Source organism: Chiroxiphia lanceolata, chromosome 8, assembly GCF_009829145.1.
Source record: "Chiroxiphia lanceolata isolate bChiLan1 chromosome 8, bChiLan1.pri, whole genome shotgun sequence".
NCBI lineage: Eukaryota > Metazoa > Chordata > Aves > Passeriformes > Pipridae > Chiroxiphia > Chiroxiphia lanceolata.
In genome coordinates this window covers 3,891,320-3,911,482 of record NC_045644.1, presented here as the reverse complement: position 1 = coordinate 3,911,482, position 20,163 = coordinate 3,891,320, and the positions used below count along the sequence as shown (strand labels likewise).

Below are 20,163 nucleotides of genomic sequence, written 5' to 3'. Positions count from 1 at the left end.
CTAAAATGATGTCACATGGAGCGAGGGCTTTAGAGGTTTTATTTAGCTCCTAATCCCCACACACTGCTCGGCCAGTTGTCCATGTGCACGCCGTCCCCAGCGGCAGAGGATAAAGCATCTGGGCTGAGCGCGGCCGCTCTCCTCCGTGGCTGCACCGCACGGGAAGGGGCCCAGCCGCATGCTCTGCCTCCTAAGGTTACCAGGGATTAATAATTCAGGCAACACTCTGAAAGGCAAAACCACCCGCCGGCGGTCTCTGAAGTCCCGGGAGGGCTCAGGCGGAGCACGGTCTAGTGTTGATGCGTGCCGGAGAAGCACTGGGAAGGAAGGCACCTCCTCTTCTCCGTGTCACCAGGAGCGAGCGGCCTTGTGACGATGCCCATCCCCAGCAAGCACCCCAACATCGGCCGCTCGCAGAGCTGGGATGCTGCTGGCTGGTATGAGGGGAACTGGGAGAGCGAGAACGCCTTTGAGTACCAAAGGCTGCCGGGCCGGAGGAGCTCCCTGACCTATGGCGGCGAGGGCGGATGGTACGAGCCACCCCGGGCCAACGAGATCATCTTGCAGGGCGGCGCGGAGCTGAAGCAGGAGGCGTACCCGTACCAGGATGCCGCCTTCGCCCCGGGGCCGCTGAGGAAAGGCTCCGTGCCCGACTTCACCTACTGCGACCGGCCGGCGCCCATGGCAGGCCGGGGCTCTCTGCCGCCCCAGGATTACTACAGCGACCCGTCGCTGTCGGCAAGGTCACCCAAGGACCCCCGGTGCTACCGTGACCACGTGGCGGGCAGGCCGCTGGCAAGCTATGGGGCACCCGGCAGCAGGTTGTCCTGGGACCAGACCCTGGTGCGCCCGCCAGCCCCACCAGACACCACCCGCCTCTACAGGGACCCCAAGCTGGCCCTGGACGGGCAGCGGATGCGCGGCAGGGACGTGTCCCCGGCATGGTATGGCACGGAGCCCCCTGGCCCGCGCTACGCGGCAGAGCCACCCGCCTTTCCTGGCAGGCCGGGCTACACTGATGGGACAGAGCGGCCCCCTGAGGCACCGGGGGCCAGGCAAGCTGCCCCCACCTGCCTGGTGGTGGATCCCACCAGCACCACTGGCAGCAGCTACGGACCAGGCAGAGAGAGCACCAGCACCAAGGGTCCCTACGACGGCTATGAGGCAGCGGTGGCGACGCCTTCCCACCCACCGGTGCCCCCCACCTTCCCTGGACCGGAGGGCAAGAGGAGCTTTGACCCCGAGTTTGTGGCACTGCTGCGGGCGGAGGGTGTCTCGGAGAGCACCTTTGCTGCCCTGCTGCAGCAGGGCTTCGACTCCCCGAACCTGCTGGCCATGATGGAGGAGAATGACATCAAGTCGGTGGCGCCGAACCTGGGCCAGGCCCGAGTGCTGTCCCGCATCGCCCACAACTACAAGGCAGAGATGCAGCTGCAGAGGCAGGAGCGGAGGGCTGGGACGCTGCGCCCCAGGACCCGCTCCAACAGCTTCAGCCACCGCAGCGAGCTCCCAGGGGACTACGGGGCGCCCCTCATGGCGGGGCCCACCACGGACGGCCCCGCTGCCTCTCAGCACCCACCCCCCCTGCAGCCGCTCTCCCCGAGAGGGGTTGAGATGCACCGCCGGCCATCCAGCGCCCCGACCCAGCACCTGCTGGAGACCACCACCTACCCGGCCCCTGTGGGGGCTCCTCCGGGGCCACACTTCCTCCCTGGTTCGGGATACAACACGCCCCTGCCTTGCAGCACGCGTCCGGCCTCTGCCTACTCTGCTCCAGCCGGCATGGCCATGACCACGGCCAACCCGCACCCCAGCCCCAAAACGGCGTATCCCACCACCTACACCGTGCCCATGGAGCTGATGAAGAGGGAGCGGACGGTGGCGGCGGCATCACCGGCACCCAGCCCTCACAGCAGCCCCCAGCTCCTCCGCCGGCCGGGAGCACCGGGGGATGGCAGCCTGGCACCCACTGGACCCACCTTCCCTGCCCAGGTCTCCCCGTACCCGAAGCTCAGCCGGCGCACAGGGCCCCCCGTCATCGTCTCCACCATGGCATCGCCTGAACCAAGTAATTACTGAAGGGTCTTAGTCCATGTAGTAGTTTACAACCACCTTGTTGTTGCTTAATTTATCCCTCAAAAAACCCACAGTCAGTTATCTTGGCATTTCATACCTAAATATTACACCCTTTCCTAGTTAGAGAAGGAGGCGAAGGGGATTTCTGTGCAGGGCTGTGCTGGCCATGCGGAGCTAAAGATGCTGGTTCTCGCTCTGCGGTTAAATTCCAAATATTTTATTTGTTTAGCCAACTTCAGTTAAACCTGAGCGGTATCTCAGATAATGCTTCCAAGGTTAATCTTGCCGTTCTTGTTGTTTGTAGAGAACAGGAGATTAGATAGTGCGCTGGCTGAGCAATTAGGACTACAGGGTTTGCTGCAGATTGACTTTTTACCGCTGTTATCAGGCGCAAATGTGTTCCTCCGAGGAAATGGTTGGCATTGTTTTGACTAAATTCATCAGATAGCTAATGGTGTTATTTGAGAATCGACTTACCTTTGGCCATTACCTAAGGCTTTTCTTCTTATTATTAATTTGCTGTTTTATCAGGCATACAAAATAAACCCCTTGATTTCCTTCTCGAGATGCCTGTAAGTGAAGCGATAGAGCTGTTAAAGTAATAGGGCTGTGCTTAAAACTAAAAGCCTGTCGTTAAGCACTGGAACAATAAAAATGAATGGTGGCTCCCTTCCCCTGGTAGAAGCGTTCAGGCTCTTGGCTGCTCAGATGGAAAACTGTATAATCTGAGCAGGCTCTGCTCCTCCGTTTTGGAGATGTACATTGATGATAACACTCAGAGCCTGACAGAAACTTAACCTCCAAAACCACCCTGCAAAGTATAAGGAAATTCAGCAAATCCACTCATTTGTGGCTTGACTTGTTTGAAAAAAAGGTGGAAAGAAACCCCTTGAAACGTTTTTCCTGGTGGTGACTCCGTGAGCAGGGAATTTTCTCCCCGTGCAGCCCAGCTGAACCCCCATGCAAACAAGCCCTGAACAATGTGCCCTTCCACTGCACACACACACAAAGCTTTAATAAGAGGATACCATTTATAGGCATCAAGACGGTGCCAAACTGGTGATGCCATTCCACAGGAATCTAAATAAAGAATGATTTTGTGAGTGGAAATGATAAAGTTGTCAAAATGCAGACACTTGGCGCACCCCTTTCCCTGCCGCACCATAATTACACAGTTAGGAAGTAGGTGCCGGTTCTTTCACGCTGATGCATCCTTTATGTAGCGGGTGTAACGTATTGATTTCTAAAAAATGCTGCAATATTAGGCAACATGTTCTGTGTTGACATGGATCAGATGGGAAAGCAGTACATCCAGGCAGTATTTTTAAATAAATGCAGAAAAAAAGGCAAACTGGCATAATGTGGGGAACACAAATATGTTCATTTATTTGCGGTGCGTCTGATTGAGAGGTCGATACCGATGCAGTGAAAGCTCTGGGGTGAAGGACTTCCACAGCACAGGGCTTGGGAGCAACCTCCTCCACCACAAGAAACAGATCCCTCCTTCCCTGTGTCTTGTATATAAACTGCAAACCCTGTTCTCTAAAAATCTCAAATCGTCCCTTCCCTTTACCAGATTTACCGATGAGCAGCAAGACGAAGCCAGCAGCGTTTCTGTGCTGTTGAGCTCTTTCTTGCTACACAACCCTCTCTTTTTTTTTGCCCACTACCAGCTCATTTGCATGAGGATGACATTTGTTGCTCCAGTAATTTCATCTGATAATGGCCAGCTTGCAAAGCGGATCTGAAAACATATTCCTTAATTATGTGTTGCCAAGCAACGAGAGGGTTTGGCCATAATCACAGAAAGATTATCTTCTCATTGAAGGCCCTGAAAGGTTTAGCTGGAGTAGGACCTGTAAAATTGTCTTCTTTTTTTATTTATTTCCCCTTTTTCTTTTCCAAATAGCCTGAGAGGTTTTCTTCCTGTTAAACTGTATTTTAAAAGTAGAAGCCAAGGTAAGACACATGGAAGGGTATGGATTAAAAATGGAAGGTGTGGCAGTTTGTAGATGTTTGAACTGTGCTGAGGAGGAGTGTTCACGTTTACCCACGAGGGGATAAGCTGAGGTTACAAATATGTTAAGATGTTTTAAAGCATTGAGTGGATGGCAGAAACTTGGCTAAATCCAGGAAAATCTTATTTGCCAGCAGAAAGAGACTGGATGTGTTTTTAGGAGTGACGAGCCTTCTCCTAGCTGTAGCTTTGGCTGTGGATATTTGAGTCACAAGGTGAAAGCAAGTTCAGTATTAAACTCTGTCTCTAAATGGCTGCAAATATTTTCTGTCAGTGTAGGTTAATGTCTTCTCAGGCAGCAGAGGATTATAAAGTGCCCGTTACAGTCCAGTCATGTTTTGAAGCTTGTTGTATGGATAAGGCCTTAATATAGATCATTTTCGGGGTTTTTTTAAGTCTTGTTGAAATGTGTGTTGTAATCTTTGTTCCTGTATGTCCAATTTGTCATTTTGTGCTGAGCTTTGACACTCTCTGTGCATTCTGCAGAGCTGCTGTTCACTTTGAAGTTTGGGCAGAGGGCTTGCAGGAGGGTGTCTTCTCCTGCCTGGTGTTTCTGATGGTAGAGGCAGGATCCCGGGGAGGAATACAGGAACACGATGGATGCTTATGGGCCTCTTGCTTTGGCGTGGTCAGATAAGGGAAAATCAGAAACAAGATTTATTGTTGCAACTGCTTTACATTTTGTTAAATAATTAAAAGAAGGTAGATAAATTGTCCTTCCTGGGAATTGCAGAGTTGTATGAGCAGAAGGTGGTGAATGAGCACCCTAAACCCGTTGCTGTGGTGTTGGAGTGACGTCTCCGGAGATGATCCGGCTTCCCATCCCAGGAACTCCCCAGCCACAGCTCTGGCAAAGCCGCCGCTCTCTGCGTCATTGAGACCTTGTCTATGAAGCTGTCAGGAGTGGCTTCCCCAGGGAGAAACATCCTGGTAGCTGGCTGCTCCTGCATCACCAGTAGTGAACACACTAAGTCATCTCGGTGGCAAGCATGAAAAAGCCCTGCAAGGTCTGAGTGACAAACATGTGTCAGCGGGTGGCTGCTGCCAGAGCTGTCTGTGACAGCCTCGTGCTGGGGTGGGAGGGAAGGCAGGGAAATAAATAGTCCAGGTCAGCAAAGCTGATGAGGGCAAACTGTGTCTCACGGTCACTGATCAGATTGCTGGAGCTCCGCCTCCAAGATGTTGCATCTTCAGTTTATTATGTTTGCTAGTATTTTTATTACATGACTTAATTTACATTTATTTAATCCAATGTTTTAGTTTTAAAGCAGTTGGCAGATAAGAAGTCTTGTGTTTTCCTTGTAGCTAGCCTGGACTTCTCCCAAACAGGGGCTGGTCCAGATTTCTGTGTCTGATGCTGGACTTAGGGAATGGTGATTCATTGCAAATATGTGTCTTGGATGGTTTTTCAAGCTCTAGTTTACGCATAAAGATGCGAAAGCAAGTGATCACAGAGGGGAAGATGCTTCCTGTGGGGATGAGGAGCAGGGCTGCCCCTTAAAGTTGTGTAGGTATCATCAGGAAGGAGGAGCAAAATTACTTGGCTGTAAAATTTGGTTGAAAGTCTGACCTTCTCCTGAGCTGGGAAAGCCGGGCTGAGGGCAACTGCCCTCCTTGGACAAGTGGTTCTCTCTGGCGTGAAGGAGATTCATCTTCTCTTTCATCAGCTTAGAGCCCAGCTAGAAATGCCTTTCACTGTGATTAGCTCAGCTCTGCTTATACTATTTAACACTTCATTGTGATGCCTTTTATTGGTATTTTCCACCCTGCCACAGATAAAAGCTGCGTTAACCACACATCAGTTGCAGGCTGAAACTCTTCATGTGGGCAACCCCCAAAGAGGAAAGGGCGTAGTCAGGAGCAAGAGCCTTGATGGTTGTTCAAGGGTGGTTAAAAGAGCCTATCAAGAATGGCTAAAAGGGCAACATTTGCCCATTCTTTTAAGCTATTAATTCTTTTAAGCTAATTAATTTAAGCTAAATTGCCATAGCTTTCTCTGGGCAGAGTTTAGCAAGATATTTCATACATAATATAAATTCCCTGAGCCATTTGTTGATGTTGGTTTATTCTTTGCACAGTACAGCGGATGTTCAGAAATCAACTTCAGGTTTTCTTCCCTGTGTTTTCTGATTACAGACTGCAGCATGTAATCACAATGTGTGCATGTAAGGCAGCTCAATTAACAATACAGACTGAAACAGCACCAAAGGAAGCTCCGTGTACTGAATAAATCTGATTTAATTTGCACATTGACCTGACAGACCATAGCATGTCCTTGGAGCCGTTTCCAGCTAGTGTGTTACTCCAGGTAGAGTTAGTGAGCACTGTGTTCACTGACAAAACCGTGGAGTAATCATTTTAACTGAGATCATAACTTCCACACAAAAATACAGACTGGGATAAAATTGAAGTCACCAGAACTGCCCACCTTGGTCAGGTGAATGGCTGAAGAACAGAATGTGTGAGAGATGTGCTACCTTGATATAACACTGACTGTCTCTGCCAATATGCACATACAATTCACTGATTGCAGAGAATACGCTTTTAAAATACTTTTTTAAAGGTTGAAATACGCTTTTTGTAATGGTTTTATCAAAAGCAATATAAAGTGTCAAACTCATTCCAGTTGCAATTCATTGACTTCAGTGCCGTGGCAATGAAAATGAATTTGGCCTGTCAGAGGAGAATGTGTTGTCAGATGCTCAAGTGTTGTCATCTTCAATTTACACTTTTCTTTCACCCTGTGTCTCTAGTTCTGTAGCATTGTTAGGACTTTCATATATCCAGATCATTCTCTGACTATATTTGCCGACATTTTTTTTTAGCTTTCTCATAAGTAGTTTCCATAGCTACAAACTTCGTGTTCACAGAGGGGGAAAAAAAATTTTAAAGGTTTCTGATCATTATTGTATTAAACATTTTTTATATTTCTTCTTCTTTTCATTCTCATGGCATCACACTATAGCCCAGCTTAATGAAAATGCTGCACAACTGAATAGACTGTTATTTTAAAAGCAAAGTAGTTGCTGAGCTGAATCTTCGAAAAGCAGAAGACCAGCATCACTAAGCCCCTGATGTAGAATAAATGTTGCAGATGTAGAACTGATATTGGTAAGGTTTATAGATGGCAACTGGCAGTCGAGTTTTTGACTTCTGCACCTAAATAAAACCTGACATTAACAGTGTTCCGCTGGCTTTTGGTAAAGAAAGCTAATTTTTAATCTCTTTTCCTGCTGTTTGTAGTGTTTTGTTAAAGATGAAATGTTACTTCTGGAGGGGGGGATTCATGGGTGTTGTTTTTTCAGTATTTAGTCTGACCTCTCCAGCAGAGAGGTGCTGAGCAGGGGTGCCCTGGCTGAGTGCAGCCTTAGGAGGGGTTTGGACAGAGGTGTTTGGCAGAGTGGGACTCTCTGTGCCAAAGCAGCTTTGTTTAGGGAAACAGGAGGTTTCAGAGTGCCCGTGCCTGGCCTGGCCAGTGTCCGGGGGCCTTGCCTTCTGCACTCCCAATCCAATTAGCCGCTTCAGAGCAGATGGAGGGGATTAGTGCCCGGCTCTCCTTCCCCCGCCCTCTCCCCCAGTGCAGAGCGTGTAGGGGCCAACAATCGGCTTAATCGAGTGTCCCATGGCCCAGCAGAACACGGCCCTGGCCCTGCCTGGGCAGGGCCACCCTCTGCCCCTTGATGGTGGAAAACTTCCAGCTGCAGGGCTGGCACAGTTCATTCTCCAGCGTGATGGCTCCAGGTCTTGGGTACTTTGGAAGCCCTTGACCTACCCTGATTTACCAGGCATAAATTCCGGTTTTTTGTTTGCAGAGAGTGTCTGCACCATGACCGCCAGATGCATGAACAGCATATTCCACATTTGAACAGCCAGTGCTGGTGCTGCCAGTGGTGGAGGCTTGTGTTCCCATCCCTCCTGTGGCATTCCTTCTCTCATTCCCTCCTGGGAGCACCCCAGGCCTTGGGGTGCACTTCAACCAGCAAATATTGGGTGGCCAAGGGCAATGACCTCTTGCCTTGTCTTGTAAATGAAAGCAGAGGCAGGCAAGGAGGGGCTGAGAGAAGAATGACAGTACAGTGCTGTTCCTGCAGCTCCCAAAAGCATCTTACAGATCCTGGGAAGAGGGTGGTTTAGGCTCTGTAATCTGAGAGACAAGCAGGTTGTGATCATAAGAAGAAAACCAGCAGGGCTCACTGAATGGTTGGAGCTGATGGAGGTCCTTGGTAAACGCTGGTATGAACAGCCAAGATGGCATTCTCATGTTTTATTTATATATGCAAATATGTATACGCATGAAAATGGGGAGAAAAACTCTTAAAAATATAATCAGTGTCTCAGTCATTATCCATTTGGATCAGTGCTTCTTCAGCCTTCATTTTTTGCCAGAAGTTACTTGTTTTGGTTATCGAGCAATTTATTATTTCCTAGCTTGTCACACTGGCTTGGCAAGCAAATAAGCAGACGAGACTTTGCTTAGACAGCAAACACAGTGATAAGAAATAATTTAGGGTATGCTTTTTGTGAAAAGAGTCAGAAAAAGTGGATCAGAACTGAGGTCTCGTTGAAACATTTGGCATGCACTTTCCAGCTGTTGCAGTGACATCTCCAAGTGTGTTACCTCCTTGCCTGGGAGCACTGGGAGTCAGAGGGTGGTGGGATGTGAGAACCTGGTGGTGCCCCCCTGCCTTCCTTACTGGTCTTCTTAACTTTAACACTTTTCCTGACGCTTGTTCTAACACTGCAAATCCCTGAGCAGTTTCAAGCTGCCTCCCACACACTCCCTTAGTGACCCTGTAGATTATCAGCCTTTTCTTAGGATGGCCCAGTCTCTTAATGGAGTCTCTCACTGTTACCCACTGAGTGGAAAAAAAAAAAAACCAGAAATGGAAATGTCACACACAGTCATTTGTTGTATTCTCTGCCTTCCTTTCAGTGCTTTGTTAGAAAGGTTTAAATGAATGTTCAAAAAGTACAGTGGTTCATGCAAGTGCATGTATTTTGCTTTGTTGATGAAAGGAAACTTGATTAATATTATGAAAGATAAAAGATAGTATTCAGTGTGGACAGCAGAGAGCTTGTCAGTATCTAGACTGTCCTGTTGGGACCCTGAAGTAATCAGGAATGCTGAAATGCAGCTTTAGTTATCCCACCTGACCAGCAATTCCTATTGATCTTTCCTATTGAGCTTTTTCTGTCTTTGAATTCATGTTGAGTGGACCTGCATGAGAGTGGAAGTTATCTTAGCAGCTGAAACATTTGGCTTAAGAACCTTAAATTTCCATTTCATTCTTGTCTGCAGCATTTGTGGTTCTGTTTCATCCACAGTCAGGGCTAAAAGGTCCAGAAACCAGAATTACTAATAACTCATGACACCAATGCAACTCTGAGCAACCCGTCATGCTCTGCATTGGAATTTTTCCCCTTAGGGTTCATATTTATTCAGCAGGGAAGGTTTTCTCTGAATTTCCCATTCATCCTAAAAGCACGGACTCTGTGCTCTGGCCAGAGGGTGAGCTGGCTTATCTCCCTGGTGTAGGATAAGCAAGATGCAGAGATATATTTCATGGACCAGCAGCCCCATGGTGAGGCTCATCAGCTCTTTTTTACATCAATTTTCTGTTTCTGAAGCTTCTATGAGAAAGGCCAAAAAACCCCTTAATATTTCTGATTTTTGTAGAATATTTTTCTGGACAGGCAGCTTTCAAAATAGGGCAGTGAGTGAAGTTTTGCTTCCACCTAAGAAATGGTGATTTTGTCATTGATTTCAATAGAAGGATTTCACCTTCTCCTGCAAAAGGAACCATATCTACATCAGTGATTTTTATTGCATTTCTTAAAATTAGATCTACAAATCCAACAGTTTCTTTAAGGAAGAGGAACTGCACATTTCATGCATTGAATGCCTGTGCATTATTAAAAATAATAGGATAGATTTATCAAATGGGTAATGAGTAGGTTCCTTTCTCTGTTTTTCAGTGTTTTAATGAGTAGAGGAAATGTTTGCTATTTGTTTGCTTTCAGGTTTTACCAAGGAGCTCTGGAGATAATTGTCAAATTTCCAAGTGTGTATCAATATTTCATGAAGCTGTTTTCCCTCTGTGCACTCACGAGTTGGGTCATTAGCACTGGGATTGTTATTAACAGGCTGAAGCAAGGCAGGAAAGGAAATTCCACCAAACACTTGAAAGTTTGAAAATTTCTGAAACAAAATTCTAGTAGAGGGTTTACAGGTAGAATAAATATCAGCGATGTTGCTCATTTTCAAATGTTACATGTTAAACATGTGGGAGGATGTTTCCGTGGTTTGTGGGCCTGATCTGGACAACACCAAGGCTTTTCTGTGTGTGTGTGTGTTTTGTGTGTGTGTTTGGATTCAAGCCCAGCACTTACCACAAATTGGGGTGTACCTTACAGAGATAGGATATCCATCCACGTCATCCTTTGGAAGAAAAACAAATTCCACCTTTCCTACTACCAGCAAATTAAATTGTGTTAAATTATTAAAGCTCAAATTGTTTTTAAATATGGTACCAGTCAGCACTGATGTTGACTATGTAGTTTGCTGTTGACTATTCAGTTTTGGGTTATTTTTGCATGGTCTTTGAGATGCAGCGGTGGTTGTGTGTTAAAAACTATCATTCTGCTTTGGACATTTGCCATTTGAAAGAGTTGAAGTTGTGCATACGGTTGAATGTTTCTTTTTTCTTAATTTCTGATATTTTTACATGAAATCACCATATTCCTGTTCTCATTCTGATTAGGCAACTTACTACATTTTTGGTTTACTCAGCCTAAAACTACAGTGTGTCAGACTGGCTTCTGCTCCTACTCATGATCTAGTCTGAAAAATAACTCAGACAATTAAAATTATTCACAGGTATGGACCCACTGTGTTCCGCTGTAGAGAGGGTGCAAAATTAATTGATAAATTATTGTGGCTTTTTGACCATTCTGAGTGGCTGGGTTGCCATAAATGCTTCACCAGGCACAGCTGAGTGGTAGCTGGGAAAGAGCAGAAGGTGAGACCTGAAACTTGATTGAATGACACCAAGTCTAGAGCATTAGTGTGGAAATCCAGAAGTGTCCAGAGAGCTGGAAGGTGGCTGTTCTACCACAAAAGCATGAATAGAGGGCAGGGACCAGTGGCTCTTCCCTGGAGAAGGAAAGATGGAGTCCTGTGGGAAGGGCAGAGCTGGCTGTTTTGCAGAAGGGTTTGAAGAAGATCTCAGAAATAGCTGAATATGTCAGAACTGGCCTGTCTATCTGTATTTTGGGATAATTTTAGGATTAGTGACACTATGGGCTACCATAAAGCAAAGCAGGTCACTTGTGAGAGCTAATGGCACTGAGAATCATAGCAGCAGTTGAGGAGGAGAAAGAGAAATGTGAATCATGTAATATTGACACAACAGGAGTGTGTGGGGATAGTGAATCTAGTCATGGCTCGATATGAGAGTTCCAGACTGTAAACAGAGATATTTGTCAGAGGGGAGGTAGTGCTCAGGGTGAAAAATGGGTGCTTTGCTAAGTAAAAATCACTTTGTGATACTTGATTTGCAGCTGTTAGAGGTTCATGAGAGAAATCCAGAGAAGATCCATTTGAAAGCCTTGTCCTTCTGAGGTGACAAGAGGATAAGAGGAGGTTTGGGAAGTTGGTAGTAGAATCATAGAATCATTAAGGTTGGGAAAGACCTCTAAGATCAACAATCCAACCATTAATCCAGCCGGGTCCACCACTAAACCATGTATGTCCCCAAGCACCATATCTACTAAATGTAGTGATCTAGTAAATATGGCTTGTAACTTGTGCTTAGCTCTGAAACTGAGGTTTTTTTCTCTCTTGGTAGTTGTTTTGTGGTAGTAGATGAGCTTTGTCCTGGGAAATGCTTTGGGAAGTCCCATCCTACCACAGTCTCCATCTCCATCTCTGGTACAGCAGTGGGACTGTTTGAGCAGAGGTTGGGTGGTCCATAGCCACGGTGTTTTGTCCTCAGTAGTGGTGGCACTGGAGAGAGGAGGTGGTGCTGAGAACAGCAAACCTGGCCATTTGTACCCATCCACGTGCTCTCGTGTGCAGCTGGCAGGAGGGCAGAGGCAGGGAGAGGGGTTGGATCAGCGGAGAGGGAGACTGGTCTTTCACAGTCGAGGAGAAGGCAAGTGCATCTCAGGGACACGCGGAAAGTGGATCTCACAGAAGGATTGGGAGAAACAACGTTGGCTCCCACAAGGCTCAGTGCTCAAGAGGTTTTGCACTGTGCAGATTCACGCTGTGCAAGCAGTTTATGGTAAGGGAAGTTGCAGAGCACTTGGTGAGAGCCAAAGGAGATGCTCCACCGTTCTCCCAGGGGGACAACAAGCTGCTTTTGCTCCAGGAAGGAAGAGGTGTTAGATGCCAGTAAGGAAGAGTGCTGCTGCTCTAACTTCCTTCTGCAAAGCCTCTCCCGCTCCTCCCAGAGCCCTCAGGCTCCAGAGCTGCAGCTGGACTTGAGAAGAGAAGAGTTTGCAATGGAGTTCCCACCCAGCTTTTGGTAGTTTTATGATTTGGTCATGGATTCCCTGCACCAGGTGCTTCCCTCTGATGCCCCCTGTAATGGGAAGAATCTGGCTGTACTCTGGACAGTTTCCTGGGAAATCTCCAATTTCCTTTACTCCCACTCTGGGATATTATTAGACACACTGAGTTAATATGCCTCTTACCTATTTGGTTTTTTAAGGCACTTAGAGCAAAACAGTACTTTGAAGAAGAAACATATACTAAAAGATGCTGGATGGCCCAGGCAGCAGCCAGGCTGCACACACCACTGGGTGTAGGCAAAGCTGGAAACTGCCCCATAGAGTCAAAGGGAGCACTTTCTTCCAGTGCAAACATATCTGGAGAAGTGGGAGAGGAAGGAAGAAGGTAGGAGAGCAGAAGACAGGGGAAAATACTGGAATCAACAACAATAAGCCAACCAAAATATTGCAGGGGAGAGAGCGTTCCCTCAAGGTAGCCAGTTTCTAGGAAAGTATTCTATGCTTGGTAAGAACAGTGCTGGTAGCAGTCACAAAATGTTTGTGTTCCAAGTTTTCTGTGCATTCCTCCTTTCAAGTTGGCGCAGTTACATGCTTTGTTTGTTTGCCTCTAACTCCTGCCCTTCATGGTGTTAGAAATACTCTGACTCGAGTCCATCCAAATTCAGCAGTGTTGGTCAGTGGGTCATGAGCCCTTGGGGTTTGAGCAAAGGTTTCCAATCAGAATTTGGCAAAATATCAAGTTAAAATTGTGTTTTGTTTTGTTTTGTTTTTTAAAAAAAACAAAGCTCTATTCCAAGATTTCACTATGATTTTCTCATAAACACTGTGTAACCTGTGCTTTGCTGCTTTGTATCAAGCCACATGGAGCTCCTGGCTGTCAGTGTAAGGAATTTTGAAGATCTCCTGGAGAGATGTCCATATTCTCCTGTCAAGTTTATGGTGGTCCTTTTTTATCTCCTGCATGGAAGAGGATCTCGAGGGTGTCCTCTGAGATTTTCTTTCTGAAACCACACTCTAAAAACTCAACCTTCCTGCCACCATTGCTCTCCAGTCACCTGTCTGCAGCCCACAGCCGTGCTCCTCAGCGTCCCTCACATCAGACACCTGTGTTTCATTTCATTCTAGTTTGAAGCAGGAAACCCCAACCCCAAACTGTGCTCAGTCAGACAGGGAGGCTCCCCCTGCAGCGAGGAGCGTGCGCAGCCCTGGGAGGCCACAGCTTCATCTTCAATTACAGTGAGAGTGTCTCAAGTGCACCCCTGGAAACGGTCCATGACCCGTGTTTCTGCTTGGCCAGAGTCCTGTGCTTAGGAGAGGCATCAGCATGTTGGTTTTCTGCTGCAGCCAGAGTGTTTTGTCCTTTTCCCTTCCCAGTCTCCCCAGACACTGCTGCTTCCCCGGCAGCGCTGTTTTGGCACTGAACATTTGAATTTCCATAGCAGGATGTTCAGTTGTCTCAGCATGACAGCTATCAGGTTCTTTCTGATCACAGGTGTCAGATGCTGGTTGGATTGACAGATTCACAGGTGACCAGCACTGGGAAAAGCTGCAGTTTCTCTACCTGTGGTTTTCTTCGTCTCTGTCCCTGTGGTGGTTTGAGAGATGTGCACACTCTGAGATGTGTCTTCTTGGAGAATTTGTTGTGCTGGGGATCTGGTCTGCTGTTTAAAAAAGCAACACAGCCTTCCTGGTTGGTATTTTCCATCTCTGAAGACCACCCACCCACCACTGCTGCTGTGCCAACAGGGATTCTGGAATGCTGTTGCAGCTGGGTTGACTGATGCTCTGAGAACATGCCAGTTGTCTCATGGACCATGTGTGGTTGCAGCCCACAATGTGAAATGCTTAGCTGCAGTAGAGATGTCCAGGGGATAGAGTGACAGCTCATCAAAACTAGACAGCAGTTCTCTATTTGACATCTTGGGGTCAAAAACTGTCAGTTCCTTATTTTTTACAGTGTCTTAAATCGCCTGAAGAGTGTTTTGAGCCTTGTCAAAATGAATTAATTAAGGCCAAGTCATATTCACAAGCTTGTGCTGCTCTGATTCAGCAGCAGGACCATGCTTGGTTTTCAGCCTAATAATTACAAGTGGTTTTGGAGGATCTGGGGGGCTGATAGAGCTGGTTTGTGTTTCCTCCAGAACTACATGTGCTACAGTTTTTACTTACTCTTTGCCTTGGCAGTCTCTAGCATTGTTTTCCTCCTCCTTAGGAACACAGCCAATTTTCTAATTAAGGAAACCACTCTGCAGCCATTGTGGCTGTTCATTTAAGTTCTTTGTCCTTAAGTTTCCAGCTCCCCAAAAGATTTGAAGTCAGTCCTTACTCCAGCTGGAGGAGGACAGGAGCTTGGGCTCAGGGCAGGCTCTTTCTCTAACTCTGTTAAGAAGCAGGCACTGGGCAGCACATTCACTTCATAAGAGCTTCAAATCCACCTCTGGCTATGACAAATACTGCTGAGGTTATTTTTCTATTGGATTCTTATATAAAATGAGAAATAAATATCACTTTGTGCTGGGCTTTACTGCTTACTGGGCTTTGAGCCTAAAAGGATTTAAAAGTCATCATGCTCTGAGGGAAGTCGTAGTGAGAAAGAGGAGATGGGGGGTTGCTCCAGCCAGCTGTTGGGATTTGGGAAAAGGCTTGTCCTGACCGATGGAAAGGAGACAGAGAGGCAGCCAGAGCTTGTGCAGCTACGCCCACTGAGATTAAGACCAAATTAGAAACTCAGTTTGCAGGGGTTTATCATTTCCTCTATATTATGGCATTAATAAACGCAAATCTTTATCTTTTAGTCGTTATCCTCTCTTGTATCTTTTGTTAATGAGCACTGTCCTTAGTTCAGGCTGCACTTATAACTGGATAGGGAGGAAGGAGACACGTTCGTTACTGTGCCATGCAGACGTACCTGGGTGTGTGAGGAAAGAATATGGGCACTTCTTAGGGTGTACCAGCTCCTCCTGTCAGCCTGGAGCTGGACAAGAGTCCTGGGGAAAAAGCCATGTTAATGCAGCACAGTTCAGTGCTTTTGGTATTTCACAGCGAAGCACAATAACATTTTTTCTCGTTTTGTTTCTGAAGTACATAAAATTCAGAACATATGCACCATGTCAGGGATGCTCTTGCAAGTCAGTCCAGAGAAAATGCTCAGATCAGGCCTGGTCAGTCACCCAGTAGGAACTCTTAAACTGAAAGGCAGTGGGGTTAGATTAGATATAAAGAAGACCCTAATTACTGTGAGGGTGGGGAGGCCCTGGCACAGGATGCCCAGAGAAGCTGTGGCTGCCCCATCCCTGGAAGTGTTCAAGGCCAGTTTGGATGGGTCTTGGAGCAACCTGTTTTAGTGGAAGGTGTCCCTGGAACTGGATGATCTTTGAGGTCTCTTCCAACCCAAACCATTCTGTGATTCGATGATTCCATTACTCCTGCACAACTTGGCTTCACTGTCGAGAGCCACAGGGGACTGGTGCTCAGCTAGGGTTGGGCTCTCCATCCCAGTCGATCTGCTTTCCATCCTAGATAGATCCCATATGGAAGGGAGCTCTCTACTAGCCAAAATAAAGACACTCAGCAATCTGCCAGAGCCAGTTAAAGCATGTAGTCTGTTAAAGGCAGAAAGAAATACAGTTTGGGGTAGAGAATACAAAATACATTTGCAAGGCATCTGAGCCTGATGCTAAGACATTCTTTCTCTCAACATTGTTGTTGCCAATAGCTTCTCTTGTGTTCAGACCAAAACTATTTAGAGTGGAACATTTGCTCCCTACTTTCTAGCAAGCCTGGTCACAGGAATGAAGAATGGATTCTTTTAGTGGCCGCAGCTGGTTTGAATGATCCCCACACTGAACCCATTGACTCCAGGCACTCCTCATGTGATTCACAAGGAAGTAGCAACTGGTTTTTTGTTTGTGTGCCCAGCAGGGGCAGAAACAGTGGAGCAGTATCAGGTTGGTTGCTTGAATCCAGGCACATGCCAGGAGGAGTTCCTGTGCACACTCTGTACCTCATGCAGCAGATGTGGTTCACCAGCTCAGTCCAAAGGCAGGAGTCAAGAGAGTCTGAGAGGTTTCGTTGTCATGGATGTCTGTGCTACATCCTCACCAACACCTCCTGCAGGACCTCCAGAGAGCACAACAGCATGGCTGCATTTGGTACAGATCCATCATGTTCATTCACTGAGAGCTGGAAGACGAGTCCTTCACAAGAGTTGTGACCCTTGCATTACATACAAAGCAACACAAAAAGTCACGAAACCCATCCATGTCAGTTGGCAAGCCCTCGAATCTGGCACTGAGAGAGATTGGCACCTCTCAAGTTCTGCTTTTTCTGAGAAGCAACAAAATAGCTTGTTTTGGTAAACTCAGGGAATCGTTTCCAGACCCTGTGACAAATCTGCATCTCTTCTTCTAGGGATCTCTCTGTTGGCTTTTAAGCTGAAGGAGAATTGATTTAGATTAGATATCAGGAAGAAACTCTTCCCTGTGAGGGTGACGAGACCCTGGCACAGGTTGCCCAGAGAAGCTGTGGCTGCCCCATCCCTGGAAGTGTTCAGGGCCGGGTTGAACGAGGTTTGAAGCAATCTGGTTTATCAGCCTTGACAGGGGGTGGAACTGGATGGTCTTTGAGGCCTCTTCCAACCCAAACCATTCTAGAATTCTATAATTTTTAATGTTGAGAGCAACTTCTACCAAGTTTCTACAGAAGAATCACCTTCCTTTATCCTTCTGAAGGAAGAGGCCTTCAGGGATACAAATGGACACAGAAAGTGTCTGCTCGCAGAGGGAGGACAACAGGTCAAGGAAAGTGACCCATTTGTTGGGCTGAGAGCCAGGGAGAGATTTGGGAAAAAAAAGTAATGCCACTGCATGGAAGGGGAATTGGTGGTAATTACTAAGCCATCTCTGTCTTCTTAGTCAGCTGGCCAAGCGCTATGGATTTTTTGGCACTATATTGGATTTTTCAAATTTTATTATCAAAGATTTTAATTAGAGGAATAGATTACACTGAGTACTGAACACTTATCTCTGAGGTGTGGAGAATGAATGAATGCTGGAATGAATGCTGAAAACAGGGCCATATTTGTGTGTGACACTGTGCAGTGCTCCTGTAGCTGGTTGTCCTGCTGAGTACCGTGTCTGTCTTCACCTCTTTGCCAGTAGCCTGTGCCTCTTGGTCACAGCCAGCGGGGTGGTTTCGTGTCAGTGGCAGCTCTTGTGCGAGGGGATTTGGGATCCCCAGGACCCAGGCACCATGTAGGATCATTGTTGCTGCAGGAACTTCTTTTTCAAGACCACAGGGAGCTCTCTCAGCTCACCCAGTTCATTTGGTGTGTTTTGTAATCTGCATGATCTAATCAAGTGTATGAACATGTAGACAGGGGTGTGATGCTTCTTTGCCAACTACTTCCTACCGCAAGGCAGGAAACTTTGTCAACTTTCTGAAACTCTCCCTTTCCCTCTCTTCCTCCACCTTGTTCCCAACCAAGAAATGAAACCATATTGGTACATTTTGCCATACCTCACTTTGGTGGGTTCAGGGCACAATTTTAAAACTTAAAAAAAAAAAAAAACAAACCACCAAACAATTAATTGAGAATAACCATATGTGTATAACTACAGCTCTTGGGTTGATAGGTGATGGGTTTTACTGAACCAATGAAATAGTGAAAACAGTTAGAGGAAAATAGCTTACTGCAGTGATATAGTTCAGTGTGATTTACAGTTTTATAACTGTAGGCAAATGTGAAATATTTTTCACTATCTTGAGTATACGTTATTAGATAAACCTATATCCTGAGCTTACCTACATCAGCACCAATTTCTTCTCTGTGATAGTGAAGAGACATAAAAATGAAGATATTTTCAGCCCATTAGAGTTAACTTGGTTTCAAGAGCAGTCAGTTTCTCTACAGTCTGGATTTTATTTGTGTCTTAGTGTGCTGAGGATGCCTGTAGGAAATGCCTCCCAGCAGCCGTGGGAGTTGCACTGTAGCAAATACTTTGCATGCACAAGAAAATAAGACACCTTACTGACCAAAACACCAGCTCAGGAAAAACAGAGAGAAAGTGTGAATCTGGGCAGGAATTCTTTGTTCCAGCATCCTGATCTCCTCCCTTCAGCTCTTGTTGCATTGCTGAGGTTGCCTCCCCCATGGAGGGCAAGAACAGGGCTGCCCTGTGCTTTGGTGAGGTCCTTCATGCCCCACTCTGTGGCCAAAGGGGTGTGGTGGATTTTGAGGGCTCCTAGAGTACAGCCTGGAGCTGGGACAAGCTACTTCCCAAGGGAGTGGGAGAGTAGGAATCAGGGAGTCATCCATGGCACCCCAGGGTGGTGGTCAGACCTCTGTGGGGCCCCACATGGTCAGGGGGGAGGTGGGTGTTGAACTGCTGTGGCACAGGAGTAGCTCGTGGTTCTTCGAATTGAAAAATGAGGATCTGCCAGTGTGTTATCTGGATTAATGAAGATGAAATGTGCTGTATAAATACATCAGAAGCGTGATCGTGTCGTTATCCCTTGGGCTACTCTGGCTCACAAGGAGAAGAGGTTGATTTGTGTTTGTAGATGATTTCACTTGCTCTACCAATGTTCATTTTTGTTTTAGTATAAAACCTAGGGAGCGTGTATTTTTTTTTGCTCAGAGATGGAGCAGATTAGCAAAGATTTTTCTAGATTATTGTATCTTAAATAGCTCTGGTTTAAGATGTTTCATCTGTCATTACTTGTTAGCGATACTATTTTAAACACTGATGATAAATTAGGGAGGTTACAAGCTCTATTACCCAAGGAACTGTGTAATATTTGGACATTGAACATGGTTTCCATAAACCAGAGGGCTGACAGGGCTTAGTGCCCTTCAGCTGGTGTGAGAGAGGTGGAGGTGGAGCAGCTGCAGGGGTAGTATTTGCAAAATGATGGGGGTTTAACGTTGCTTTGACTTGAGCCCACCCTGGGTGCACAGAAAAAACCCGTGTGGAAACCCTTGCTGGGCTGATCATCACTTGTGCTGACAGGTGAAGGGTCCCAGGGTGAATGGGTGCTTTTGGTATCAAAAATTTGGTGGTGGTGTTCAGTTGGCATTGCTTGGCCCCCTGTCTTAAATTAAGATGTGAAATGTGTGGCTGGAGATTATCACTAATCCACAGAATGTTTTTAGGGTCTGGGATGCGAAATGTGTGGCTGGAGATTATCACTAATCCACAGAATGTTTTTAGGGTCTGGGATGAGAAAAAATGTTTGGTATGTTCTCACCCATTCCTAGTGCATGTTCTTCATCCAGGGCCCAAGAACAACCTGGATGGAAAGATCTGGAGGGGTTTGCTTCAGCCTCCAAAGCTTAGAGAGGACGGGGAAGGTGAAGTGAGCTGGAGGCACCACAGCTTCCTTCATGGTCCTTACTTGGAGCTTTCTTCCATTGTACCAAAAGAAATCACATCTGTGACATTATATGAGATCTTTTGGAAGAGTTTTGGGCTGTTCTGGCCATGTTCAGGTCCAGAGGCTGTTGTCCAGACCTGCAGCCCGTATTTTGCAGCCAGGCAGGAATGCTAGAGGCCAGG

At 46.7% G+C, this 20,163-nt stretch overlaps 1 protein-coding gene across 3 annotated transcripts in view; it reads left to right on the top strand.

Moving 5' to 3' along the window:
- The window catches only part of CTBP2 (C-terminal binding protein 2), a 137,715-nt gene that overhangs the window by 92,975 nt on the left and 24,577 nt on the right, over nt 1-20,163 (top strand). Inside the window, exon 1 of one of the 3 annotated variants that reach the window (XM_032694224.1) lies at nt 376-2,068. The exons of the other annotated variants lie outside the window; for them this stretch is intronic. Coding sequence (XP_032550115.1) covers nt 376-2,068 — 1,693 coding nt within the window. Of the gene's footprint in view, nt 1-375; nt 2,069-20,163 lie in introns of those variants that run through there. 3 annotated transcript variants of the gene reach the window in all.